Raw genomic sequence first — 25,548 nt, forward strand, 5'->3', positions numbered from 1 at the left:
CCTCCCATTCCAGCGGCGGCCCCTTGCCCTCCCCCACAGGATTGGACTTCCGTGCCACCACCTCTACAATACTGACGCCCGAGGATGGAACCTTGTCCTTGCCTGTCGCCCTCTTTGGAAACCCTCCCCCTCTTCCCCTCCTGGTCCTCGGCCGTGCCTCTTCTGCCCTTATCGGGCTACTCATCTATCCCCTCGTTTTAAAACACCCGCTCCCTTCTCCTACGCTCCTCCTTGCCGCCGCTACCCAGGGCCCTCTCTCCATCTCTCCTGGTCAGATTCTGGCCTGGGCCCTTCCGTTAACCCTGGCTGACTCTGTTGTCTCTCCTCCCGCCACCCCGACTCCCTCCCTGCCCCCCTCCGCTTTTTGGGTCCAACGCTTAACTTCTGATAGACCCCATCTTACACTAAGGCTTGATGGCCGCCCCTTTGAAGGCATCATTGATTCCGGGGCAGATTCGACGGTCCTGTCCCAATCTTCTTGGCCCTCGTCTTGGCCCTGTCAGCCCTCCCTTACTCACCTTCAGGGCATCGGAATATCTACCAATACCCTTCAAAGTTCTAAGGTCCTTCGCTGGACTGACCCTGATGGCCAGACAGGGACGGTGCAACCGTTCATTGTCCCAGGGTTACCCGTTAATCTGTGGGGCCGGGACATACTCTCTCAGATGGGGGTCTTTATCTATAGCCCCTCCTCTCCTGTCACGCATCAGCTTTTGGATCAAGGCTATTTGCCAGGCCAGGGCCTCGGCAAGCTGGGACAGGGGCGTCTCGAGCCCATTGTCCCTATGCCTAGGATTAGTCGCCAAGGGCTGGGATATGAACAAAATTTTTTATAAGGGCCACTTCTCCCCCTGCACTCCAGGCCGATAAAATTACTTGGAGAACTGATTCTCCTGTCTGGATCGATCAGTGGCCCCTTCCTTCCCGTAAACTGGCCGCAGCCTCAAGGCTGGTGCAGGAGCAACTTGATGCAGGCCATGTTGAGCCCTCTACTTCCCCCTGGAACACCCCCATTTTTGTCATCCAAAAAAAGAATGGTGCCTGGCGACTCCTCCAGGACCTCAGGGAAATTAACAAGACCATGATGCCCATGGGAGCTCTGCAGCCTGGTCTCCCCTCTCCTGTAGCTATCCCTAAAGGATTTCATAAACTTGTTCTCGACCTTAAAGATTGCTTCTTTTGCATTCCCCTACACCCTGACGATTCCAAACGTTTTGCCTTTAGCCTCCCTGTTGTTAATCATGTTGGGCCCTCACCCAGATTTCAATGGCGGGTACTTCCTCAGGGCATGGCCAACAGTCCCACTCTTTGTCAAAAATATGTAGCCCAGGCCATCGACCCGCTACGCCTTAGGTACCCACATTTATATATTATTCATTATATGGATGACATCTTACTTGCTGGCCCTAACACGGCTGAGCTCTCTCTCGTCACCCAGGAACTTGTTAAGAGTTTGGGTCATCTGGGACTTAAAATTGCCCCAGACAAAATACAACTACACCCCCCTTTTCTTTTTCTGGGCTATGAACTTGGGACCTCTTCAGTCAGGACCCAAAAGGTCCAGCTCCGCCGAGACACCCTTAAAACACTTCATGACTTCCAGCAGCTTTTGGGGGACATAAACTGGCTGCGCCCCTACCTTAAGCTCACTACTGGAGAGCTTAAACCCCTTTTTGATATTTTAAAAGGCAACTCTGACCCTTCTTCACCACGCAGTCTCACTGCTGAAGCTTCAGTGGCCCTACAAAAGGTCGAAGACGCCATCTTCCACCAGTCCATCTCCTATTATGACCCTACCCAGCCTTTCGCGCTCATAATTTTTCCTTCCCTCTTTGCCCCCACAGGACTGCTCTGGCAACGGACCCCTCTCTTTTGGCTCCATCTCCCCTCCTCCTCCACTAAGGTCCTTCCTACCTATCCTACTCTGGTTGCGTCTCTCATTCGACAGGGGCGGGAAGCGGCCACCAGGCTTTTCGGAAGGGACCCTCACTCTATTATCACGCCTTACTCGGCCACACAAATAAGGTGGCTTTTTCAAAATTCAGATGATTGGGCGGTCTCCTGTATTTCTTTTTGCGGCCTATTAGATAATCATTATCCCCCAGATAAACTAATTCAATTCCTGCAGCGACAACCTGTCATCTTCCCGAGAGTCACCCGCTCCAGACCCCTCCCCCAAGCTTCCCTGGTTTTTACTGATGGCTCCTCTACCGGGGTTGCTGCCCTTTCTGTGGACGGAGCTATCCTGCAAAAACAAACCCCCCATACCTCTGCTCAGCTTGTTGAGCTGGAAGCTGTTGCACACGCCTTTACATTGCTTCCCCATACTCCCTTTAATCTATATACTGATAGTGCCTATGTAGCATCCTCTGTTCCACTCCTCGAGACGGTTCCTCGTATTAAGCCTGCTACTAATGCCTCTCCTCTCTTCTCCCGTATCCAACAGCTTATTCTTTTGCGCTCTCAGCCTTTTTTCGTTGGTCATATTCGCGCTCACTCTACCCTGCCAGGGCCTCTGACTACACTTAATGCCCAGGTGGACTCAGCCACGCGCCCCCTGCTTTCAGGGCTGGCCGTTCCATCCGCCAGCGACTCCGTTGCTATGGCCAGGGAGGCTCACGCCCTCCACCACCTTAATTCCCAAAGCCTCCGCCACATGTTCTCCATCACTCGGGAACAAGCCCGGGCTATTGTTAAAGAATGCCAGGCATGTGTCACCTTTCTTCCCGAGCCACATACGGGAGTCAACCCTCGTGGCCTCATGCCTGGACAGGTCTGGCAAATGGATGTTACTCATTTCTCCTCTTTTAAGAAACTTAAGTATATTCATGTGTCTATAGATACTTTTAGTGGATTTATTTGCGCCTCTCCGCACGCTGGAGAGGCTACTAGAGATGTTATTGATCATGTTTTGTATTGCCTTACTGTTGCCCCCAAACCCTATACCTTAAAGACTGATAACGGCCCTGGGTATACAAGCTCTGCCTTCAAGTCCTTCTGTGCCCAACTACAGATTAAACATGTTACGGGGATACCTTACAATCCCCAAGGACAAGGAATTGTCGAGAGGGCCCACCAGACACTTAAAACAATGCTTAATAAATTACAGTTTTCCAAAGGAATCCTATATCCCTCTACAGCAGGGCCTCGCCTGCTTCTCAATCATGCATTGTTCGTCCTAAATTTTCTACAAAAGGATGATCTTGGCCATTCGGCAGCCGATCGTCTTTGGCACTCTTCCACCTCCTCCACCTATGCCAAGGCTCTGTGGAAGGATCCACTGACCCACCGATGGCATGGACCCGACCCAGTCCTTATTTGGGGCAAAGGTCATGCCTGCATTTATGATCAAAAAGAACAAAATGCGCGCTGGTTACCTGAGCGCCTAATCAAACCTTTTAACCCCCCTCTCCCAGGGAACTCCCCTGAGGAAAAGATGTAATTGTGCTCTTTTTTAGGATAAAAAAGATACCGCCGATTCATCATGTTGCTACTCACCGCGTCGCTCCTTTGCCTCTGCCTTCCTGAAGTGATTCTCGCCGCATTCCTGCGCCAACCTCAGCCTTATACAATCTATAATTTTACCTGGGTCATTATTAACCAAGCGGGAGATATTGTTAGTTCCTCCTCCTCTCAGGGCATTAATCCCCAGTGGCTCGATTTACAGGTTGACCTCTGTGCCCTGGCCCTGGGAGGCCCCTCTTCTTGGGGCGTGGAAGACATTTTTTTTTTCTCTCGCTCGGTTGGTGGTCCCAGTCCCGGCTGCTGTAATGACCTGGAGCGCATCATGCTCCACAAAACCTTACACCAAGATGGGATTGCTTGGGCCGGAGGGCTCTATGTTTTCCCGGGACCCTCTCATCGCTGTGGTGGGGCCCAAGATTTTTACTGTACCTCTTGGGGGTGTGAGACCACTGGCGACACGTACTGGAAGCCATCCTCTTCTTGGGACCCTTAAAGACCTTTGCAATGTAGCTCGTTCAGTCACCAATGGCTGGTGCAACCCCCTGACCATTCGCTTCACTGAGCCCGGTAAACGTGCCATTTGGACGGGTCGTGGATTTGAATGGGGCCTCCGTGTTTATAAATCAGAGTACGATTTTGAACTTACGTTCAGGTTACACCTCCTGAAAGAAGGTACCCAGTAAGGGCGCTGCAGTGGTTGGGCCTAATCATATTTTCCATCATCCTGTTCCCGTTCCTGCTCCTGACCCGCCACCCCCATGCCTCCCTCCCCTCCCACCCCCTCCCTTCCGACCTACCCTCCCCGTGGGCCCCCCCCCCCATTTCGGCTGATGTCATTCCCCAGTTGACAAATACCTCCATATGGGCCTTAAAAAAAAAAAAAAAAAAAAAAAAAAAAAAAATGAATGACTCCTCCTTGTCATTTCCTGAATGTTGGATGTGTTTCTCCCCCTCCCCGCCCTTTTACGAGGGTATTGCTCTTCTTTCCACCTTGCTCTTTACTAATGTTACCCCACCCTCACCGGCTTAGCTCCCGACAATCGCATTACCCTCCAGCCTGTTTCCGGCATAGGTACTTGCCTCCTGGGTCCCCATATGCTCCCTCCCCCAACCTCTTCCCCTCAGCGACGTTCGCGCCCAGACTGTCATTCCCGACCTCTCCCTCCCCTACATTCTCGCGCCAAATAACACCCATTTTGCTTGTTCCTCTGGTTTAACCTCGATCGTCTATGCCCCTACCTTCCTTTCCTCCAAAGACTGGTGTGTCCTTGTTATTCTTCTTCCCCGTTTTACTATTCATGACCCCGACTCATTTTTAAATTTTCTGAAAGGGGGAAATTCCCCAACCCTAACCTTGCCTCCCCCTGGCTTACTACTCTTCTCCCCACCCTGCTCGGGCCCCTCGTTGGTGTTCTCCTTCTATTATCCTTTGGCCCATGGACTTTAAACCGTCTTACAGGGTTTGTTAAAAGTCAGGTTGAAGCTGCCACCAAGAATATCCAGGTTCACTACCGCAGCCTGGAGACTGAGGACTCAAATGAGACTTCTATTTCCATCCAGGAGATTTCACCTACGCCTCAGTCGGTTAACTACGGGCGGCCTTTGCAGTTCCTATGGGCGGCCTTTGCAGTTCCCGAGGATGCAGAATGCTGGATGGTGAGCCTGGTTGTGCCCTCGGTGCCTTTGGTAAACCTGTGCAAGCCCTCCCCTATATCTTTTGGCCTGAGCCCACCTTGACCTGACCCGCGATAGTGCCTGGTAAGTCAGAGACGGAGCGTTCGAATAAGTCTCGGTTATCAGACGTCGGTCGGTCCTTGGTGGGAGGACAGACCATAGGCGTGGTAAGATTGAGCATCGATCCTCTAGCAGGCTCAGGCCATCGCGAGGCCCCCTCTCCTTGGGAATTTGGCCGGTCCAGAATAACTGTTGTCCTGAAACATTGGACATTAGTGATTCTTAAATATACCGCCATCCTGTAACAATGACTGGTGACCTCCTAAAGGTCATTCGCTGGGCTGTAAGGTCTCCCTCAGGCCAAAGTAAACAAAAGGGGTGAAACTGCCAGGGACCAAAAGGCCTGAGGCCGACTCCCACCCATTCAGTATTTGCAGCAAACATCCTGCTGGGCCACTCATTAGGTATGCAAGGCATCCGGCTTAGTCCTGAGAAGACAGCGATCTGATCCTAAGATATTCACAGAGACATCCTGCTTTGTCTCACCTGAAAGACCCCTCCCCTTGCAAATGTTCCCGGGGCTCAACCCAGAAGATTTTGTACTTTTCCACTACTCTCCTTGCGTACCCCCGCCCTCACTAAAGCAGGTTTTAAAAAGCCTGCCCTTACCTTTAATAAACGAGCTCTTGACAAGCAATTGTTCGCTTGAGCTACTGTCTCTCTCCCGCCCATGTCTTTATGTACAGGTTGCGACCCCCCTCGATCCCCCAATAACTGACCAGCTGGACTGGTTGGTGGACTAATTATCGTTACTAATTGGCTAGCAAGCCCCAGGGACCTGCCTGTCTCTGCTTCCCATGTTCTGGGATTGTGTCCATCTTTCTGTGTGGAGATCTAGGGATTGAATTCACAGTCTCGTTCTGGCAAATTTCTTTCGAGACAGGGTTTCTCTGGGTAGCCCAGGCTGTCCTGGCCTCACTTTGGAGACCAGGTTGGTCCTGAACTCACAGCAACCTGTCTGCCTCTGCCTCCCGAGTGCTGGGATTAAAGGTGCGTGCTACCACGCCTGGCTTTGGGTTTTTTTGTTTTTGTTTTTGTTTTCCACATTCGGGCAAAACGAACAGTTTATTGACTGAGCCTTCTCTTCAACTCTCTACTTTACTAACGACTGCTCACTTTCTTTCTATTCTTTTTTTTTTCCCCCTTACTTCACTTATTGAGACAGACTCTCACACTGTGGTTCAGGCTGGGCTTGAACTCATGGCAATCCTCTTGCCTCAGCTTCCCGGGGGCTGGGATTATAAATGTGAGCCACCACACCTCACTTTATTAGTAGCTACTGATTCCCTACTGACCTTAGTTTGTAACACGGGATTTATCCTAAGTGCTTGTGTATAAGAGGAAAACCCCTTGTCTCAAGGAGGAAGATGTCTATTAAAAATGTGAAGTGAAAACCATCTGAGGTGGCATACCCCTGGCGATCCCAGGACTTGGGGCAGAGGATCTAGATTTTTAGTACCATCTTCAGCCCCACAGTGTGAGTTCAAATCCAGCCTGGGCTATATGACCCAATTCAAGCTGTCAGGCTTGGTAGCAAGCACCCTGACTCACTAAGCCTTTTTCTTTTTTCTTTTTTTAAAGTTTATTTATTTATCATATATACACAGTGTTTTGCCTGTATGTACACCAGAAGAGGGCGCCAGATCTCATTACAGATGGTTGTGAGCCACTATGTGGTGGCTGGGAATTGAACTCGGGACCTTTGGAAGAGCAGGCAGCCCTCTTAACCTCTGAGCCATCTCTCCAGCCCCCTCACTAAGCCTTCTTACCGGCCCCTGTTACTTTTTCTTTATTTGCTTTGCAGTCTGGCCCATCTGGAACTCACTACGCAGTCCAGGCTGGCCTTGAACTCACTGTCCAATTGCCTCAACATCCCAACTGCTCAGGTGACAGGGGCGTGTCACCATGCCAGGCATCCATCCTTCTCCCCAACACTTGTTTGGACCTCAGAAAGTTTGTCAGTGTCCCCACTCTGCCCCAGGTCGCTTTTGCATTGCTCTTGTCACCCTTGCTTCCCCAGGGAGTCCCCAGCAGCTCCAGGAAGGGAAGAGGTCCCATCCTCCGTCCTGTCCCCCCCCTTGCCCCCCCACCCCACTGCCTAGTCTTAGCTTCAGCTCCCTAGGGACTCTGGGAATTTTTCCTTAAGAGGAACAGGACCTTATCCTTAAGCAGACACCGGGCACTGGTCCACAGTGTCCATCCAGGCTGATGCTGGGACCCCTGGCGTCTCTCTTCCAGCCTCAGCCGGCTGAGTCTTGTTCCATGTTAGCTGTCTCTCGCCCTCGTCAGCTTATCTCCTGTTGTTCCTGAGGGCGTGTGAGGAGACAGCCAGCCAGCGGTGGTATAAGGGAAAAAATGGCCTGTACCTTCCCTTCCCTTCCCTCCCCTCCCCCTCCTCCCATTCCCTAAAAAAGGACCGGGCCACAGAGAAGTACCAATGTGATATAGGCAGCATTTATTTCAGAATCCAGTGTTCACGGATGATGGGCTGGGAACAAAGTCAGGGATGGGGTGGGGTGGGGACTCCAGTGTCAGACTACAGAGCAGGGTATCAGGTGGGGGGGGGCGGTTGTTGTGCCCAGCAAGGGAGACAGGAGGTAAAAATAGCCCCAGCCTGCCGACCCTCTGTGCTGTGTCCCAGGCCGGGCCCTGGGCTTGGGTCCAGGAGCTATTCTGGGGCTTGGGAGAGTTACATTCCCTGGAGGAAGGTCCCCCTCCCGGCCCCTTCCCTCCCCCCCACCTTCCCCCTCCCTTTCTCTCCCTGAGGCTGCCGGCTACTGTGGGTCCCTGCCCAGCAGGCAGAGGAAGGAAGGGGAGGGGCCTAAGGCTGAATGAGGAAGGAGGCCGGGGGCGTGCGCAGAGCCAAGAGCCGATCCTCCGATCCTCCGATGACTGCCCGATCCTCCGATGACTGCCCGAAGTTCCAGATCCAGAGACTGCCTCTGGGATGTCCTCGGCCTCAGCACTGGGGACAGAACAGGCAACTGAGCCTGAGCCTGTCGGAGGCTAAGCCCTGCACTTAGCTGGCTTCCCCATTAGACACTCAGACCACCACTCACCTCGTCTCCAAAGCCCCCACTGCCACCTCTGCCTCCTCCTCCTCCTCCTCCGGAGGGCCCACCCCTGAGAAGGCCTGTGTGCTCTGGTCGCTCTGAGCTAGAGTGGCTCAGATCTGGTTCCCTTGCTGGCCTGTGGGGGGGAGGGACGGGGGGGGGGGGAAGAAGGACAGTGGCATGGTGAAGTGGTCACTGCTACAGGAGGGCGTGGGAGGGGGAGGGGTAGGAGGTGAGGAGCTGGTAGCTGAGGCCGGAGATGGGTTTGAAGCAAGGACATAGTTTCTAAGAGCAGTCGGGAAGGATTATGGTCATAGGATGAGGCTGGGGGTGAGACGTGGATAGATTTGGTTGGTTACAGGTGAGGTTGTAGAGAGACGGGGTACAGGAGATGGGGTTTTGGGGCTAAGCCATAGACTCGCGGTTGTTGGAATGGGGCTACGATGACGGCTCCTGGAGGTGTGGGGCTTTAAAGAGCAGGTCAGGATGTGGCTAAGATTGCGGTAGAATCAGTCCCCCGCGAGAGATTTCAGATAGGACAAAATGGAGCTAAAGCTGGGTCTCATGGCGCAGGGCTCTAATCCCAACACTTGAAAGGTTAAAAGCAAGAGGACCGAACGTTCAAGGTCAACCTGGATAACTCAGTGGGACAAGTCTCAAAATACTCAAAAAGGGGCTGGCGAATACATGTAAAGTACCTGCCTAGAATCCCCCAGGGAGGGGCTGGGGGTGTGGCTCAGTGGTAGAGCCCCTGCCTAGAATCCCCCAGTGAGGGGCTGGGGTGTGGCTCAGTGGTAGAGCCCCTGCCTAGAATCCCCCAGTGAGGGGTTGGGGTGTGGCTCAGTGGTAGAGCCCCTGCCTAGAATCCCCCAGTGAGGGGCTGGGGGCGTGGCTCAGTGGTAGAGCCCCTGCCTAGAATCCCCCAGTGAGGGGCTGGGGTGTGGCTCAGTGGTAGAGCTTCTGCCTAGAATCCCCCAGTGAGGGGCTGGGGTGTGGCTCAGTGGTAGAGCCCCTGCCTAGAATCCCCCAGTGAGGGGCTGGGGGCATGGCTCAGTGGTAGAACCCCTGCCTAGAATCCCCCAGTGAGGGGCTGGGGGCGTGGCTCAGTGGTAGAGCCCCTGCCTAGAATCCCCCAGTGAGGGGCTGGGGGTGTGGCTCAGTGGTAGAGCCCCTGCCTAGAATCCCCCAGGGAGGGGCTGGGGGTGTGGCTCAGTGGTAGAGCCCCTGCCTAGAATCCCCCAGTGAGGGGCTGGGGCGTGGCTCAGTGGTAGAGCCCCTGCCTAGAATCCCCCAGTGAGGGGCTGGGGTGTGGGTTAGTGGTAGAGACCCTGCCTAGAGTCTACCAGTTCCCTGGCTAATTTTACATCAATTTAACATAGGCTAGAGCTATTTGAGAAGAGGGACCCTCAACTGAAAAGATGCCTCCATAAGATCAGGCCTGTAGGGCTTTTTTTTTTTCTTTTTTTCCTTTTTCTTTTCCTTTTTGTTTTTTGTGGTTTTTTTTGAGACAGAGTTTCTCTGTGTAGCCCTGGCTGCCTTGGAACTCAGTAGATCAGGCTGGCCTTGAACTCAGAGACGCTCCTGCCTCTGCCTCCTGAGTGCTGGGATTTTTTTTTTTTCAGTGCTGGGATTTTAAAGGCGTGCACCACCACTGTCCTGTAGGTGTGTGGCTGCTTCAGACAACAAAACAAAACAAAACAAACAGACAAACAAACAAACAAAAAAAACTAGAGCTATAGCCAGATAAAGACTTATAACCGCGGGTGACGGGATGGAGATGGAGTTCGTTTTGGCTGGATGAGAGCTAAGATGGCTTTGGTAGAAATCTGGGTTAGTTAGGCAAGGCCGTCTTCCTGGGGCTGGAGACGGGTGAAGACAGATGGGAAAGGCCAGGTAGCCGACCTTAGCAACAGAGCTGGGAGCGTTTGGCTGAGGGCAAGACACGGCTGAGACTGCAAAAGGACTTGAAGCTTGCAGGCACTTACGGGGCCCCCTTCTCCGCTTGCCGGCAGCAGCCGGGGCGCCCCTTGCGTCTCATGCAGTAGAAAGCGGCGACCACCAGTAACAGGAGACCCACGCTGACGGCCACGGCCATGACGGCCACGCCTGCCTGGGAAGTCTGAGGGGCCACTGTGTGGAGAAGACAGAGCCATGAGGCGCTCGGCTCGCTGGATCAGGACTGCCTGTGCGCCCGCCCAGCTGCTCCCCTTTCGGCTTACGCACCGGAGCCAAAGTGGAAGACGTGGCCTATCTTGCCATGGATGTTAGCCGCCTCGCAGGACACGCCCTCTCTGCTCAGGGCGCTGGTCACTTTCACCGTCAGCGAGCTGCTGGTCCAGCCTCTGCCCTCAAAGGGCGTCTCTCCTGGCTGTGGAGGCTCGGATCAGGCCCGGGCCCCTTGGGATCAAAGGCTGGGCGGGGGGGTGAAGGCTGAGGTGGAGTGCAGGGGATACGAAGCTTGGATCGATGGGGGTCAGGGTCCCCTGTGGAAGTTGGGGGTAGGCTCAGGGTGGCAAGGAAAGTCCCTTACAGTATCGCCTCGCTGACTCCAGGTGAGTTTGGGCTCTGGGAAGCCTCGGGCCGAGCAGGTCAGAATGACTTCATCGCCTTCTGTCCAGCCATTCCCCGATTTGGGTTTTATCTCATTTGGTTTTAATTCCGGTGGGCCTGCGGGTGGTGACGACCGAGGTAGAGTGAGTGGGAAAGGAGAGTGACACCGAGGAGCCAAGACGAGAAAACAGAGACGAGGGGCTGAGTGGATAAGGGGCTTGCGTGCAAGCGCGAGGACCAGAGTTCAAATCCCCAGCGCACCACATAAAAGATGGGTGTGGCAGGCTGGAGACATGGCTCAGCGGTTGAGAGCACTGACTGCTCTTCCAAAGGACCTGGGGTTCAATTCCCAGCACCCATATGGCAGCTCACAACTGTAATTCCAAGACCTGACACCCTCACACAGACATACATGCAGGCAAAACACCAATGCATATAAAGTAAATATAAATCAATTATTAAAAAAAAAAAATGGGTGTGGCAGTTGGCATCTGCAACCCCAGTGCTGGTGTGGGACAAGTGGAGAGACAGGAAGATCCCTAGAGTTCTCTGAGGTCCAGATCTCAAAGCAGGTAGATGGGGGTGGGGTGGGGGGCTGGGGGTGAGGGGGGCGGGAGGGTTGCAGGGATAGGGGGTTGGGAGGGTGGGGGTTGGGGGGCTGGGAGGTGAGGGGGTTGGGGTGGTTGGGAGGGGGGATTGGTGGGTGGGAGGATGGGGTTGGGGGCTGGTGGGGGGCAGGGGGTGGGGTATGTGTGTGTGGAGGTGGGGGTGGGGGTGGGGGTGGGGGGCTGGCAAGATGGTTCAGCTGGTGAAAGCACCATGCATCCAATCCTGACAACCCGAGTTCTGTCCTTGGAACCGAGGTGGTGGAAGGAGAAAACTGACTCCCCCAGGTTGCTCTCTGACCACCACAAACTTGTTCCCCGCAAAATAAATAAACATGTAAACAAAAAAAAAAACAAAAAACAGTGGTGGTGCACGCCTTTAATCCCAGAACTCAGGAGGCAGAGGCAGGTGGATTGCTGTGAGTTTGAGGCCAGCCTGGTCTATAAAGCAAGTCCAAGGACAGTCAAGGCTACACAGGGAAACCCTGTTTCAAAAACCAAACTGACAAACAAACAAACAAACAAACAAGCACTCAGGAGGCAGAGGCAGGTGGATCTCTGTGAGTTCCAGGCCAGCCCGTACTACATAGTGAGTTCCAAGACAGCCGTGGCTACAGAGTGAGATTCATGTCTCACAAGAAACACCCCGATTCCCAGCAAAGAAATGAAGAGGCATAGAAGGAGACACCCAGGGTTAACTTCTGATCTCAGGCGCACACACACACACACACACACACACACACACACACACACACACACACGCACACACACGTGAATACCTCCATAGACCACACATGCACACACACACCAAAAAGAAAGAAAAATAAAGACAGACACAGTCCCCACATCAACCACCCAATAATCCAAACCTTGGACCATCAGCTGGAAACTCTGTGTGCGGCTCAGCAGGGGGACTATGGGTGTGGAGGCCTCACACGTGTAGGTGCCAGCCGAGTCAAAGGTAACCGAGCCAAGAGAGAGCATGGGGCCATCTGCAATTGTCACAGAATCCTGGGGAAGAGACAGGAAGGAAGCGGGGCAGGGCAGGCCCATGAGGATGAGAGGCATAGGCGGAGAAACTCCTCCCCTTCCCTGGGGGCCCACAGCTCCTTCCTCCCTTCCTCACCTTGGTCCAGCGCACAGTAGGGGAAGGCAGGCCTCCAGACAAGCAGTTCACCACGGTGCTGCTGCTGTTCAGAAATACAGAGAGCTCCTCAGGCACACTCAGCTCCAACGGATCCAGGTCTGCAGCCGAGAAAATATGATCACATTCCCCAGCCCCGTGCCCACTCAGTCAGGGTCTCTAGTTGGCTTTCAGGGGTAGATGATGCCATGTTGTTCTTTCTAATTCTCCCCAATACCATGACATCCTTACTTTCCATTCAGGCCCTTCAGACAACACCTACAAGAGTAGTCTTGGGTGTGGAGAGATGGCTCAGAGGTTAAGAGCACTGTCCGCCCAGCAACCACATGGTGGCTCACAACCATCTAGAATGGGATCTGGTGCCCTCTTCTGGTGTGCAGGTGTACATGCAGGCAGAGCACTGTATACATAATAAATAAACCTTAAAAAAAAAAAAGAGTAGTCTTAAAGAACGTACTATCTAACCTGCTATGTGAGGCTTTACAGGACTAAGGATTGGACCCAGGATCTCCCACATGCCAGGCAACTAAGTGTTATACCAGTGAGCCACGCCCCCAGCCCCTCACTGGGGGATTCTAGGCAGGGGCTCTACCACTGAGCCACACCCCAGCCCCTCACTGGGGGATGCTAGGCAGGGGCTCTACCACTGAGCCACACCCCCAGCCCCTCACTGGGGGATTCTAGGCAGGGGCTCTACCACTGAGCCACACCCCATCCCCTCCCTGGGGGATTCTAGGCAGGGGCTCTACCACTGAGCCACACCCCCAGCCCCTCACTGGGGGATTCTAGGCAGGGGCTCTACCACTGAGCCACGCCCCTAGCCCCTCACTGGAGGATTCTAGGCAGGGGCTCTACCACTGAGCCACACCCCATCCCCTCCCTGGGGGATTCTAGGCAGGGGCTCTACCACTGAGCCACGCCCCCAGCCCCTCACTGGGAGATTCTAGGCAGGGTCTCTACCACTGAGCCAAGCCCCCAGCCCCTCACTAGGGGATTCTAGGCAGGGGCTCTACCACTGAGCCACGCCCCCAGCCCCTCACTAGGGGATTCTAGGCAGGGTCTCTACCACTGAGCCAAGCCCCCAGCCCCTCACTAGGGGATTCTAGGCAGGGGCTCTACCACTGAGCCATGCCCACAGGCCATCACTGGGCGATTCTAAGCAGGGGCTCTACTTCAGTGCTGTGCCTCCAGCTCTCTGCCCCAAGTTTTGCTTAAGCTCAAATTTTTGCTCTCTCCTCTGCACCACTCCCAACCCATCTCCATAGAAACGTGATAGGCTTGGACCAGCAAGATGGCTCAATGAGTAGACACTTATCCCTAAGCCAGACAACCCGTCTTTTCTCCTCTAGATCCATAAATGACAGAATCCTGCAAGTGGTCCTCTGACGGACACACACACACACACACACACACACACACACACACAAATAAAATGTAAGAATAATTTAAGATTCCGGCTCATGCGTGTAACCCCAGCACTTGGGAAGCTGAGACCTAAAAAAAAAAATCTGAGTTTCTGACCAGCATAGGTTACATAGTAACTGCTGGCAGAAAAAAGATTATAAATTTGTGCTCCAGAAGGCACCCCTACTTCCCTTCATGAGACTCTTGCCCCACAACACCCCTAACTTTTTTTTTTAAACATTTTATTTAGTTTTAATCTATGTGCATTGGTGTGAAAGTGTCAGATCTTGGAGTCACAGACAGTTGTGAGCTGCCATGTGGGCGCTGGGAATTGAACCCGGGTCCTTTGGAAGAGCAGGCAGTGCTCTTAACCACTGAGCCATCTCTCCAGCCCCACCCCTAACTTCTTTACACTAGTTTATCCCTCAGTTTTTTTGTTTGGCTGGAGACAGGGTTTCTCTGTGTAGCCTTGGCTGTCCTGGAACTCACTCTGTAGACCAGGCTGGCCTCGAACTCATAGAGATCCACCTGCCTCTGCCTCCCAAGTGCTGGGATTAAAGGCGTGAGCCACCACCGCCCAGCTGGAGACCTGTTGGTAGGTTTAGTTTTCTCAAGAACACCAAGTGCATCGCTAGGGCCTTTGCACTGGCTCTCTCCACCTGCAGCAGAAGCTTCCAGCTCCCTGGGTTTCCCGGATCATCGCTCAGTTTCTTACCCATGTGTCACCTTCCCTCAGAGGCCCTCACTTGCCCTGGCTGCTGGAGACACCCGGATCTCTCTCTCTCCCAACCCTGACAGCCGATTCCCCCAGCTGCCGCGAGGGCTGGCAGCTGTCAACCCTCAGCTGTCAACCCTCTGTGGGAATGCCCTCAACTACAAGGAGTCCCTTCACCCAAGGTCGTGCCCCTTTTCCTGCACAGGCTCAGCTCCTTCATCCTAACTGGGGACAACTGTGGGACCTCCCCTCCCCTCCCCCCAGGCCTTTCCTAAACCCCAGTCAGACTTCTGTTCCTGCCCTATTTTGCTGCTTCAGAATACATAGAGACTCTGCATGAACCCTCTACCTGTCGAGCCGGTGGAGGAGAATGGTTCTGGGGAACTCAGACTGTGACAATCCTGTGTCACCTAGTACCTTTGTCTTATCAATGCTCCTGCGCTAAGACATGCTAATGTCACTAAAAAAAGTGCTCGGACTAGCACTATTCTCTGGTCTCTGCTTCCATAGTGGCGGAGGCTACATAGTGAGTTCAAGGTCAGCCTAGTTTCATGAGGCTGTCTCAGTGACAACAAAACAGCCAAACATAGGTTGTGGAGACAGCTCCGTGGGTCCAGTGCTTGCTATGCAAGCATAAGGGCCAGGGTCCTAGAACCCCTGCCTAGAATCCCCCAGTGAGGGGCTGGGAGTGTGGCTCAGTGGTAGAGCCCCCGCCTAGAATCCCCCAGTGAGGGGCTGGGGTGTGGCTCAGTGGTAGAGCCCCTGCCTAGAATCCCCCAGTGAGGGGCTGGGGGCGTGGCTCAGTGGTAGAGCCCCTGCCTAGAATCCCCCAGTGAGGGGTTGGGGGTGTGGCCCAGTGGTAGAGCCCCTGCCTAGAATCCCCCAGTGAGGGGCTGGGGGTGTGGCCCAGTGGTAGAGCCCCTGCCTAGAATCCCCCAGTGAGGGGCTGGGGCGTGGCTCAGTGGTAGAGCCCCTGCCTAGAATCCCCCAGTGAGAGGCTGGGGGCGTGGCTCAGTGGTAGAGCCCCTGCCTAGGATCCCCCAGTGAGGGGCTGGGGGCGTGGCTCAGTGGTAGAGCCCGTGCCTAGGATCCCCCAGTGAGGGGCTGGGGGCGTGGCTCAGTGGTAGAGCCCCTGCCTAGGATCCCCCAGTGAGGGGCTTGGGCGTGGCTCAGTGGTAGAGCCCCTGCCTAGAATCCCCCAGTGAGGGGCTGGGGTGTGGCTTAGTGGTAGAGCCCCTGCCTAGAATCCCCCAGTGAGGGGTTGGGGTGTGGCTCAGTGGTAGGCAACCTGCCTAGAAGTCCCATATTCCACACACATACAAAAAAGCTAGGCATAGTTGTACATGCTTATAATCTTAGCACTAAGGAGGCAGAGGCAGAGGCAGAGGCAAAGGCAAAGGCAGAGGCAGAAAGATCTCTTGGGTATACTAGCTGACCAGCCAGACTAGCTTAGTCAACACCAGGCCAATGAAGAGATCATTTTCGAAAAAACTAAAGCATCAGTCTGGAATACAACAGCTAAGGTTGACTCCACCCTCAACACGCATATGCATAGGAGGGTAGATGTGCACGTGTGGGTGCGCGTACTGGCACACACACACACACACACATACTAAAGAACAGAGCTTTCTTCCTAGGGAAGTGAACTGAAAAAGCTGTTTAGAAACTCAGGATCGCCGGGCTTGGTGGCACACACGTTTAACCCCAGCACTCAGGAGGCATAGGTAGGTAGGTCGCTGTGAGTTCGAGGCCAGCCTGGTCTACAAAAAGAATCCAGGACAGCCAAGGCTACACAGAGAGACCCTGTCTTGGATTGTTTTGTTTTGTTTTGGTTTTGGTTTTTGGGACAGGGTTTCTCTGTGTAGCCTTGGCTGTCTTAGACTCGCTTTGTAGACCAGGCTGGCCTTGAACTCACAGCGATCTGCCTGCCTCTGCTTTCCGAGTGCTGGGATTAAAGGCGTGCGCCACCACCTCCCCGACTGGTAACCTTGTCTAGGAAAGGAAAAATAAATAAATAAATAAATAAATAAATAAATAAATAAATAATTGAGAAGTTAGAGGAAAGAGAGGAGCTTTCAGTGTGCTGGTGTTGCAGCTTCGATGGGGTGTGGGGGTTGGGTTGGGGGTGGGCGTAGGGGTGGGGATGGGCGTAGGGGTGGGGGTGGAGAGTCAGTCGACGGTGAAGTGAAGCTGCTCCCGTGAACGTAGCCGGTTAAAAGGGACCTGATCTTTTCTTTATAAAACACCGAGGACCCCACAGCAGGTTCTAAGCAGGGGGGAAAAGTCCAGTGTGTGTGTGCACTCTGGAAATGGCACTCTGGAGAGTCTAAGAGGCAGTTGGGGGGGTGGGGAGAGCCAGGGTGGGGGACCCAGAGGAAGGGGAGCTGATGAAGCCTGGCCCTCCTTCCCCTACCCTCCCTCCCCCCGCTGCCCACCCCCCCAGTGTTCTCACAGGCCACATGCAGCTCCAGCGTCTTGACAAGCTGCACGGATTCGTCTGCATCGTAGTCCTCCACTCTGCAGCCATAGGTTCCGCTCTGGCCCCGACGCACCTGCTCGAGGGTCAGGTTCCCCTTGAGGTTGACGTTCAGTTGCTCCTCCTGGGTACCCTGAGTAAGGGACACCAGCTTTAAGCTGTTTTGCGGGGAGTGGGGGGGGGGCAGGGATTGGGAGTGGGGCCAAGGGTCCACCAAGCTGGTGCCATACTTGGTTAGAGCCTGTTCAAGCAGAGGGTCAGGGGTGGGGGGTCACACAAGTTGGGTGTATCCTCCAAACTGTCTCAAGTCAGGGTTAGAGGTCTTTCAGATCAAGGTTCCTTGCCAAGACAAACACCCCTGGGTCAAAATTAGCGATTGGGGCTGGGGGGGCGTGGCTCAGTGGTAGAGCCCCTGCCTAGAATCCCCCAGTGAGGGGCTGGGGCGTGGCTCAGTGGTAGAGCCCCTGCCTAGAATCCCCCAGTGAGGGGCTGGGGTGTGGCTCAGTGGTAGAGCCCCTGCCTAGAATCACCCAGTAAGGGGCTGGGGTGTGGCTCAGTGGTAGAGCCCCTGCCTAGAATCCCCCAGTGAGGGGCTGGGGGTGTGGCTCAGTGGTAGAGCCCCTGCCTAGAATCCCCCAGTGAGGGGCTGGGGGTGTGGCTCAATGGTAGAGCCCCTGCCTAGAATCCCCCAGTGAGGGGCTGGGGCGTGGCTCAGTGGTAGAGCCCCTGCCTAGAATCACCCAGTGAGGGGCTGGGGTGTGGCTCAGTGGTAGAGCCCCTGCCTAGAATCACCCAGTAAGGGGCTGGGGTGTGGCTCAGTGGTAGAGCCCCTGCCTAGAATCCCCCAGTGAGGGGCTGGGGTGTGGCTCAGTCGTAGAGCCCCTGCCTAGGATCCCCCAGTGAGGGGCTGGGGTGTGGCTCAGTGGTAGAGCCCCTGCCTAGGATCCCCCAGTGAGGGGCTGGGGCGTGGCTCAGTGGTAGAGCCCCTGCCTAGAATCACCCAGTAAGGGGCTGGGGTGTGGCTCAGTGGTAGAGCCCCTGCCTAGAATCCCCCAGTGAGGGGCTGGGGGCGTGGCTCAATGGTAGAGCCCCTGCCTAGAATCCCCCAGTGAGGGGCTGGGGGCGTGGATCAATGGTAGAGCCCCTGCCTAGAATCCCCCAGTGAGGGGCTGGGGGCGTGGATCAATGGTAGAGCCTTTGCGTTGCTTGTGACAGGCCCCCGGTTCTATCTCCCTCACCACTAAAGATAAACAGGAAGTTGATGGGGTTAGTATGACACAGGGTCTGTTGGGGTCCAGAGGGCACCACAGGGGGAGTTACCTGCTCGCGGAAAAATGAATACTCTGGGCTGGGGCTGCCATCACCCTGGCAGAGCAGCTGGACAGTGTCACCCTCACGTACCCAGCCCTCAGTGGTGGATGGGCTGCCCACCCAGAATTCCACATGCTCCGTGGGATCTGTGGGAGAATAGGATGTAAGGTTGTTTTGTGTGTGTGTGTGTATGTGTGTGTGTGTGTGTGTGTGTGTGTGTGTTTGATTTTGAGATCGCTCCAAATGTCTCTATCACTCAGCCTGGTTTTGAACTCTCCTTTTTCCTGTCTCAGCCTTCTCAGTACTGAGATGACAGGCACATGTCACCTCACTAATAGGTCCAGACTGACTCTCAGAGGTCGAGGTAAGTTGACAGGATGGCTCAAGGGTCAGAGGTCAAGGTACAATTTGAGGTTTAAGACCAGACAACAGGTGGGGACCCAGTTCAGTGAGAGAAGGTGGAGCAACCTATGGGGTACAGGGCCCTATGCTGAAATCAGTCAGTATGTTTATTTGGGGGGGGGGTTACTGTTTGAGGTCAAAGGTCAAAGGTTAGCAGCCCACCCCAGGATCATTTCAGCAGGGGTAAGGAGGTAGGGTAAGGACACAGATTGTTTTTGTTTTGTTTTGTTTTGTTTTGTTTTTCGAGACAGGGTCTCTCAGTGTAACCTTGGCTCTCCTAGACTCATTTTGTAGACCAGGCTGGCCCTGAACTCGCAGCGATCCGCCTGCCTCTGCCTCTCAATTGCTAGGAGGCAAATGCGCTAGGTGCCGTGTGCCACCACTGCCCGGCAAGGACACAGGTTGGAATCAGGGCCTGGGAATTGGGGCCTTGATGGGATGGGATCTTTGGTTAGGGGCTTACGGGGGGTGGGGGGGTCATGGGGACTCACAGTGTAGGGTGAGGTGGAAGGTATGGCTGTCCAGGCGGCCATGTTGGCCTGAGGGCAAGCTGTAGTGAGCTGCGCAGTGGAAGTTGGAATCCCGATAATCCTTGTGGAGTCTCAGGTAGAGGGTGCTGGTCAGGGAATACAGGCCCGAGGCCTCCCGGACGGTGCGGCTGGTCATGTAGCCCTCTGTGAGATAGGAGCAGGATGACATGGGTTGCCAGCCTCCGGTCTCCCGCCCCAGCCCTGACACCCCTCCCCCTCCCCGCCAGAAACCCCACTCCCATCCTGTCCTCCACACCATCTGTCCCCCGGGGCTCCTTGATTGCTCACTTTGGTTCACCTCCATGGGTACATCCAGACGCTGCCCGTTCCGGTACCACGTGATCCGAGGCACTGGGTTTCCGTTGCGGCTGTTGCAGGTGGCAACCTGGAAAAGACACGGGCGTGGCCTAGGCTTGGTGCTAGGACTCTGAGGTCTGGTTCTCTTTTCCCCTTTAGATGTGTCCACTGGGCTTTCCTTCTCCAGGAGAGCAAATAGAAATCCCTGACACCCCATCCTCCAACTAAAAGGCCCAGAGAGAAACCCCCCCCCCCGCCACTCCCCGCCTGTGAGACTGCTGAGCTAACAAGCGTGCTTGTGGGGGAGGTGGAAGACCTGAGTTAGATCTCAGGACTCATCCCCCTGCCCCCCGCCCCAACCCCTCAATAACTAATTAAAAATCCGGATCAAGCGTAGCAGCACACGAGTGTAATTCCAGCTGTCCAGAGGCTGAGCTAGAAACGTCAGTTTGACACTAGCCTGGGCTCCATAGACCCTGTGTCACACAATCTCGAACCAAAGCTAGGCGTGTAATCCCTAGCGCTGAACCAATCGTAGAGGCAGGAGGATCAGGAGTTCGAAGTCATCCCTAGCCACACAGCATGTCTGACGTCATGCTGGGCTATGAGATGTTGCTACAAACCAAGCTAAACCAAGAAAAAAACAAAAAACAAAAAAACAAAACAAAAAAAACCCAAACCAGTCGGGTGTCAAGGCACAAAAAGTCACCCTCACCCGCCCCCCAATAACAAAAATAAGACCAAAATAAGGGGGAAAAAAACCCATCAATAAGGAGACTAAAGATTATAGCTTATAGTTCATTGGTAGAGTATTTGCCTAGTACACTCGAGGTACTGAGTTCAAACTCCAACAACACACACACACACACACACACACACACACACACACACACACCAAAAAGTGAGCTAGGTGCGGTGGCCCACGCCTATAATCCTAGCACTTGGGAGGCAGAGGCAGGTGGACCGCTGTGAGTTCGAGGTCAGTCTGGTCTACAAAGCAAGCCCAAGACAGCTAGGACTACACAGAGAAACCCTGTCTCGAAAAACCAGAACCAAAACCAAAACCAAAACCAAAAAAAGGGCCAGGTTGGACTCTTCACCTTCTATTCACAACTCCAGTCCACATTACCTCCTGAGCAGTCGGGTCCATCACAGACAGGGTCCCTTTGTTGGGAGACACCTCCGTATCCTCCGGTGTTGCTGTTGGAAACACAGTCACGTCAGGAGGGCCTCCTCTGGTCCCCTGGCTCCTCGGGATGGTTTGGGGGACACTTACCGAACACACGAACGCTTGACGTGGCTTCTGAGGTGCCTGCCGCCCCAGCTTTTACCACGCACACGTAGTCCCGTTCATCCCCCACCTGGGCATCTTCTATAATCAGGCGCCCCTGGGAGTCCAGCTTGTATGGGAGTTTGCGGCCCCGAGAGTTGTGGACTGTGCCTAGGAACGCTGAGCCCTGTGGTTCCACAGAAGCCAGGTGGTGCCGGGCCCCAGAAGCATCAACCTGTGGGTACGTCCAGGCGACAGTCTTAGCTTGAACCTAAGCCCTCCTTTACCTCTTTTTCTCTCCAAGATTTTTTTTTCCCCTCTGCATCTAGGGAAGAAACATAACGACCCCCACATGCTAAGTAATCACTCCACCACTGAGCCACGCCCCCAGCCCCTCACTGGTGGATTCTAGGCAGGGGCTCTACCACTGAGCCACGCCCACAGCCCCTCACTGGGGGATTCTAGGCAAGGGCTCTACCACTGAGCCACGCCCCCAGCCCCTCACTGGGGGATTCTAGGCAGGGGCTCTACCACTGAGCCACACCCCCCAGCCCCTCACTGGGGGATTCTAGGCAGGGGCTCTACCACTGAGCCACGCCCCCAGCCCCTCCCTGGGGGATTCTAGGCAGGGGCTCTATCACTGAGCCATGCCCCAGCCCCTCACTGGGGGATTCTAGGCAGGGGCTCTACCACTGAGCCACGCCCCCAGCCCCTCACTGGGGGATTCTAGGCAGGGGCTCTACCACTGAGCCACGTCCCCAGCCCCTCCCTGGGGGATTCTAGGCAGGGGCTCTATCACTGAGCCATGCCCCAGCCCCTCACTGGGGGATTCTAGGCAGGGGCTCTCCCACTGAGCCACGCCCCCAGCCCCTCACTGGGGGATTCTATGCTAGTTTTCTATCAGCTACCAGTAAGTTACACCTTCATCTCTCTTATTATTATTTATTTTAATTTATTTATTTTTCAAGACAGAGTTTCTCCGTGTATATCTGGTTGCTCTGGAACTTGCTCTGTAAACCAGGCTTGCTCTGAACTCAGGGATCTGCTTGCCTCTGCTTCCTGAGAGCCGGGATTAAAGGTGTGGGACACCATGCATGGTCATTCCTTTTTTTAAAAACTGACTCCCCCCACCAGCCACCCCTCCAGTATTTATTTTGGTATTTACGTGTGGGTATATATGTCTCTGTGTATGTATGTGTGCACATGAATATTGATCTCCGCGGAGGACATAGAATCCTCTGGAGCTAGGTCACAGGCCTGTGAGTGTTGAGAAGTGAGCTCAGGGCCTCACCCATCTCTGCAGACCCTCAGCCTTGTCTTTCATTTTTATGTCGCGATGGGGTCCAACTTCATAGCGTGGCTTAGACCCTGAGCTTCTCACCCTCATGATCCGCTGGGATTCCAGGCCTGAGCCACTTGTCACTTCTCTCGTCCCTTTTGTTCCCCTCCTTGTCCTCTCTCTCAAGTCCCGGTGAATTCCCAAGTGTCCTCCACGTCTCCTCCATCTCACTGGGCTCTTGTTCTCTTTCTTTCTTTCTTTCTTTCTTTTTTTCTTTTTCTTTTTCTTTTTCAGACAGGGTTTCCCTGTGTACCATTGGCTGTCCTGGACTCACTTTGTAGACCAGGCTGGCCTCGAACTCACAGAGATCCGCCTGCCTCTGCCTCCCGAGTGCTGGGACTAAAGGTGTGCACCACCGCCACCGCCCGGCTTGCCCTGTCTCTCAATTCCTCTTTTTCCCTCTTGTCTGGGGCAGTCTCTGACTCTGTGTGACCCCTCTCCCCAGAGAGAGAGCCATGTTCCTAAGTTCCTCAAGACTGCCCTGCTCAGACACCTGGCATCTTGCAGACCACACGCCTTCCTAGATCTCAGCTTCCTCATCTGTGAGGCGGTATTACAGCCTTTGATGGCTCCATGTCTTCTGGGTCTTCTGGCTCTGAGCAGAGGATCGGGGTAAGCAGAGCTAATGGGCGCTAATGCGACCGGGCCACTTGACCCTCCCTTCCCTCCTTCCCCCCACACCTCTCCCCACGGCCCTCCCCTTCCCATCTCCAGCACAGAGCACTACTTACAAGGAACCACTCCATCACATAATGCTCAGGATGCTCCCATGCAGTACAGTCCAGGGTGATCAGTTCGCCTCGGATCACCTCCACCAGTGGGGGTACAGACACGTGCACCTCAGCCTGGGCACCTGCAGGATGGCGCAGCATCAGACGTCTGCCCAATGCCACCGACAGGGAGAGCCCTCCGGGCCTCAGCCTCCTCCCTCAGACTGGAGAGCTCTAGCCCACAGCTCTCCTCCCTTAGACACAGAAGTCCGGACTCTCGCCTCCTCCCTCAGACAAGGAGCCCAGGCTCTTCCGTCAGATGCAGCCTTCTTTTCCCTCCTTGGTTCCCCCAGAACCTGGGTCCAACCAGCGTCTCTTCAGTTCTTCTTGAAGATAAGGTCTTACTTGGTAGCCTTGGCTTCCTGGGCTTTGCTAGCTTTGCGACCAAGGCTGGCCTCGAACTCACAGAGATCTACAGCTGCCTCTGCCTCCTGAGTGACACGAGGATTAAAGTCCTGGGCCACCCAGCCTTGTAAGGCTTAAGGTGGAGCCTTCTCCAGCACTCCACGATAAAGTCTGCCGCCTTCTTTTCACCCACTGCAGCAAACGTCCCCTCAAGGGGAAGGGCCTGGCCTGGCTTTTCCCCTCAGCCTCCAGCACCCAGGGCAGGACCTGGCCTGGGGCTCAATAACAGGTCTCTTTCTCCATCTGTTTTCATTTCTCGGTCCCATCCTTTCTTCCCTGGTAGCTCCTGGGGGCCCTCTCGTGCGTGCTGCGTGCGTGGTGGGCTGGGGTGTGGGGCTGCAGCTGGGCCAGGAGCTGGGTGGATGTGTGGGAGTGGCAAAGAGGGGGGGTGGGGGTGGGGGGGTGGGGGGACAGGGCTGGGCAGGTTTCAGGAATGTGGGAGGGCCAGGCTGGCTGAGACCTGCCCGGCTTGGCGCCAGAGCCCCCTACCAGCCCCTTGACGACACCTCCCTTCCACCTCTCTCTATAAGAGTAGATTGAAAAGGGTTGGTTAGATGAGTCACCTGGGCAGGGGATGAGATTGAGGTCCTGAGGGAGAAAAGGCTGGGAGTCCATCCCAGCTGCCTGAGGCAGAGCAGGCTGAGTGTTGGAAACATGCACCCCCTGGGTCCTAGGGAGGAGGGAACTTGGTTCTTGGATCCCTGTCAGAGTCTGGCAGGTAGCACGGTTCTTGCTAGGAATCTACCCTCTGGGCTGGCATCCTGGCATCCTGGCATCCTTCTTTTCCACCCAGCCTGGCCCAGGCCCTTTCCACTCTACACCACATCTGTGCCAGGAGCCTGGCTTCCTAGGTACCCACCTCTGGCCCCAGCCTGTTCCCAGGGGAGCTGATGTGGGGCCAGGTTGGTGCCCCAGACTGGGGTGTGAGCAGCAAAGAGCCAAGACAAAGCAGATACGGAGCCTCTGTCTTCCCTGATTATCTTTCCTCCTGTCCCAGTGTCGCCTCAGCCCCTCTGTTCCTCCTCCCGTCTCACCACACGCAGGTGTGTGGACTTATCAGAGGCCCCAGGAAAGGGGCCCTGTCAGTGGCAAACACTGTTCCATGTTCCCTGACAGGCTTGGTACTCCAAGCCGTTTCGGAGGCGGGAGGGGGGGGGTGTTGTGCGCGGGGGAGGGGGATGTCCTTTAGAGACCGCCTAAGCTCTTAATTAAGGGGAAACCCCAACACTGTAGAAAGTGCTGTAGCCTCAGGGTCCCCAGCTTCTCGGAGGAAACTCTGAAAGTTAATTACTTAGGGGACAGCTCTGGGATGTTAATCTTCAGCGTCCTAGCAGAAGGTACTTTGACTACGGGAGAGGGCGTGGGCTGGACTCCAGTCTAAGGGACTAAGGGGGACACCGAGCCTAGATTCCAGGTACCCAAGGTTATTAGGGGTCGCAGGGTTTAGATTGCAGGGTTCCCTGAGAGCCGGAAAGGGACAGCTGTCTCAGATTGTGTTTGCTCCAGCGCTTGGGGTGTCCTCAAGGCTCTCAGATCGGGTACATCCCAAGGCCTCCCCGCCTTCCTCCCTGGTGGGGAATCCCTAGATTTTGTTCCCTGGAGAGATGAAAGCTTGCTCCTCTTGTCTTCGCGGGGACCCCAGGGGCCATTCCCCCACAACCCCGAACCCCAAGTCTCAGCTCTGCCCGTAGCCCCAAGTCATACCTGAATGGCCGGCCAGCAAGAGGGCGAGCCACAGCAGCCCTGCGCGGGCTTCTGGGGGCTCCATGTTCCCTGCGGTGGCGGCGGCGACTGAGATCGGGTGAGGCTCTCGGCCGCACTGAGGCTGGCAGCGGAGGCCACGCCCCGGGCCACGCCCACCCCCCCCATCCCCAGGCTGGGCGCAGGTCCAAGACCTCCCACTGCCCTAAGAGGACCTCCCACCCTCGCGCGCGCGGGGACCCGCCAGCACCGCCGTGCTAGCCGCTCCGTGCAACCCCACGCCTGCGGCTGTCCCCCGCGGCCAGGGGTCCTGACGGACCAGTCTAGCCAGTGCCCGGAGCTGAGATCTGAGGGACACCGCTTAGATCCTGGTTCCT

The 25,548-nt window shown here is 55.1% G+C and overlaps 1 protein-coding gene and 1 long non-coding RNA gene across 2 annotated transcripts in view; one reads left to right on the forward strand and one right to left on the reverse strand.

Moving 5' to 3' along the window:
* Nucleotides 1-25,548, forward strand: part of LOC311591622 — a 306,130-nt gene that overhangs the window by 265,928 nt on the left and 14,654 nt on the right. The gene's annotated exons all lie outside the window — the stretch shown is intronic.
* BCAM (basal cell adhesion molecule (Lutheran blood group)) lies at nt 8,093-25,329 on the reverse strand. The gene is made up of 15 exons (XM_084771390.1): nt 25,175-25,329; nt 23,027-23,148; nt 20,963-21,191; nt 20,816-20,886; nt 19,678-19,774; nt 19,351-19,533; nt 18,467-18,603; nt 17,123-17,279; nt 12,534-12,652; nt 12,277-12,418; nt 10,783-10,919; nt 10,476-10,620; nt 10,238-10,382; nt 8,259-8,388; nt 8,093-8,164 (listed from the first exon to the last, which is right to left on the reverse strand). The coding sequence occupies exons 1-15, from the start codon at nt 25,236-25,238 to the stop codon at nt 8,159-8,161; spliced, it is 1,884 nt and encodes a 627-aa protein (XP_084627516.1). The 5' UTR covers nt 25,239-25,329; the 3' UTR covers nt 8,093-8,158.

The sequence above is a fragment of the Acomys minous genome (genome assembly GCF_964271855.1).
Source record: "Acomys minous genome assembly, chromosome: 20".
NCBI lineage: Eukaryota > Metazoa > Chordata > Mammalia > Rodentia > Muridae > Acomys > Acomys minous.

Excerpts from the sequence above, each read along its gene's own strand:
- BCAM (XM_084771390.1), bottom strand. The coding sequence starts at position 25,238 with ATGGAGCCCCCAGAAGCCCGCGCAGGGCTGCTGTGGCTCGCCCTCTTG. Across the intron at positions 21,192-23,026 it reads ATGTGATGGAGTGGTTCCTT|GTTGATGCTTCTGGGGCCCG; the intron begins GTAAGTAGTGCT and ends ACGTACCCACAG. Across the intron at positions 18,604-19,350 it reads CTTCCACCTCACCCTACACT|ATCCCACGGAGCATGTGGAA; the intron begins GTGAGTCCCCAT and ends ATTCTCCCACAG.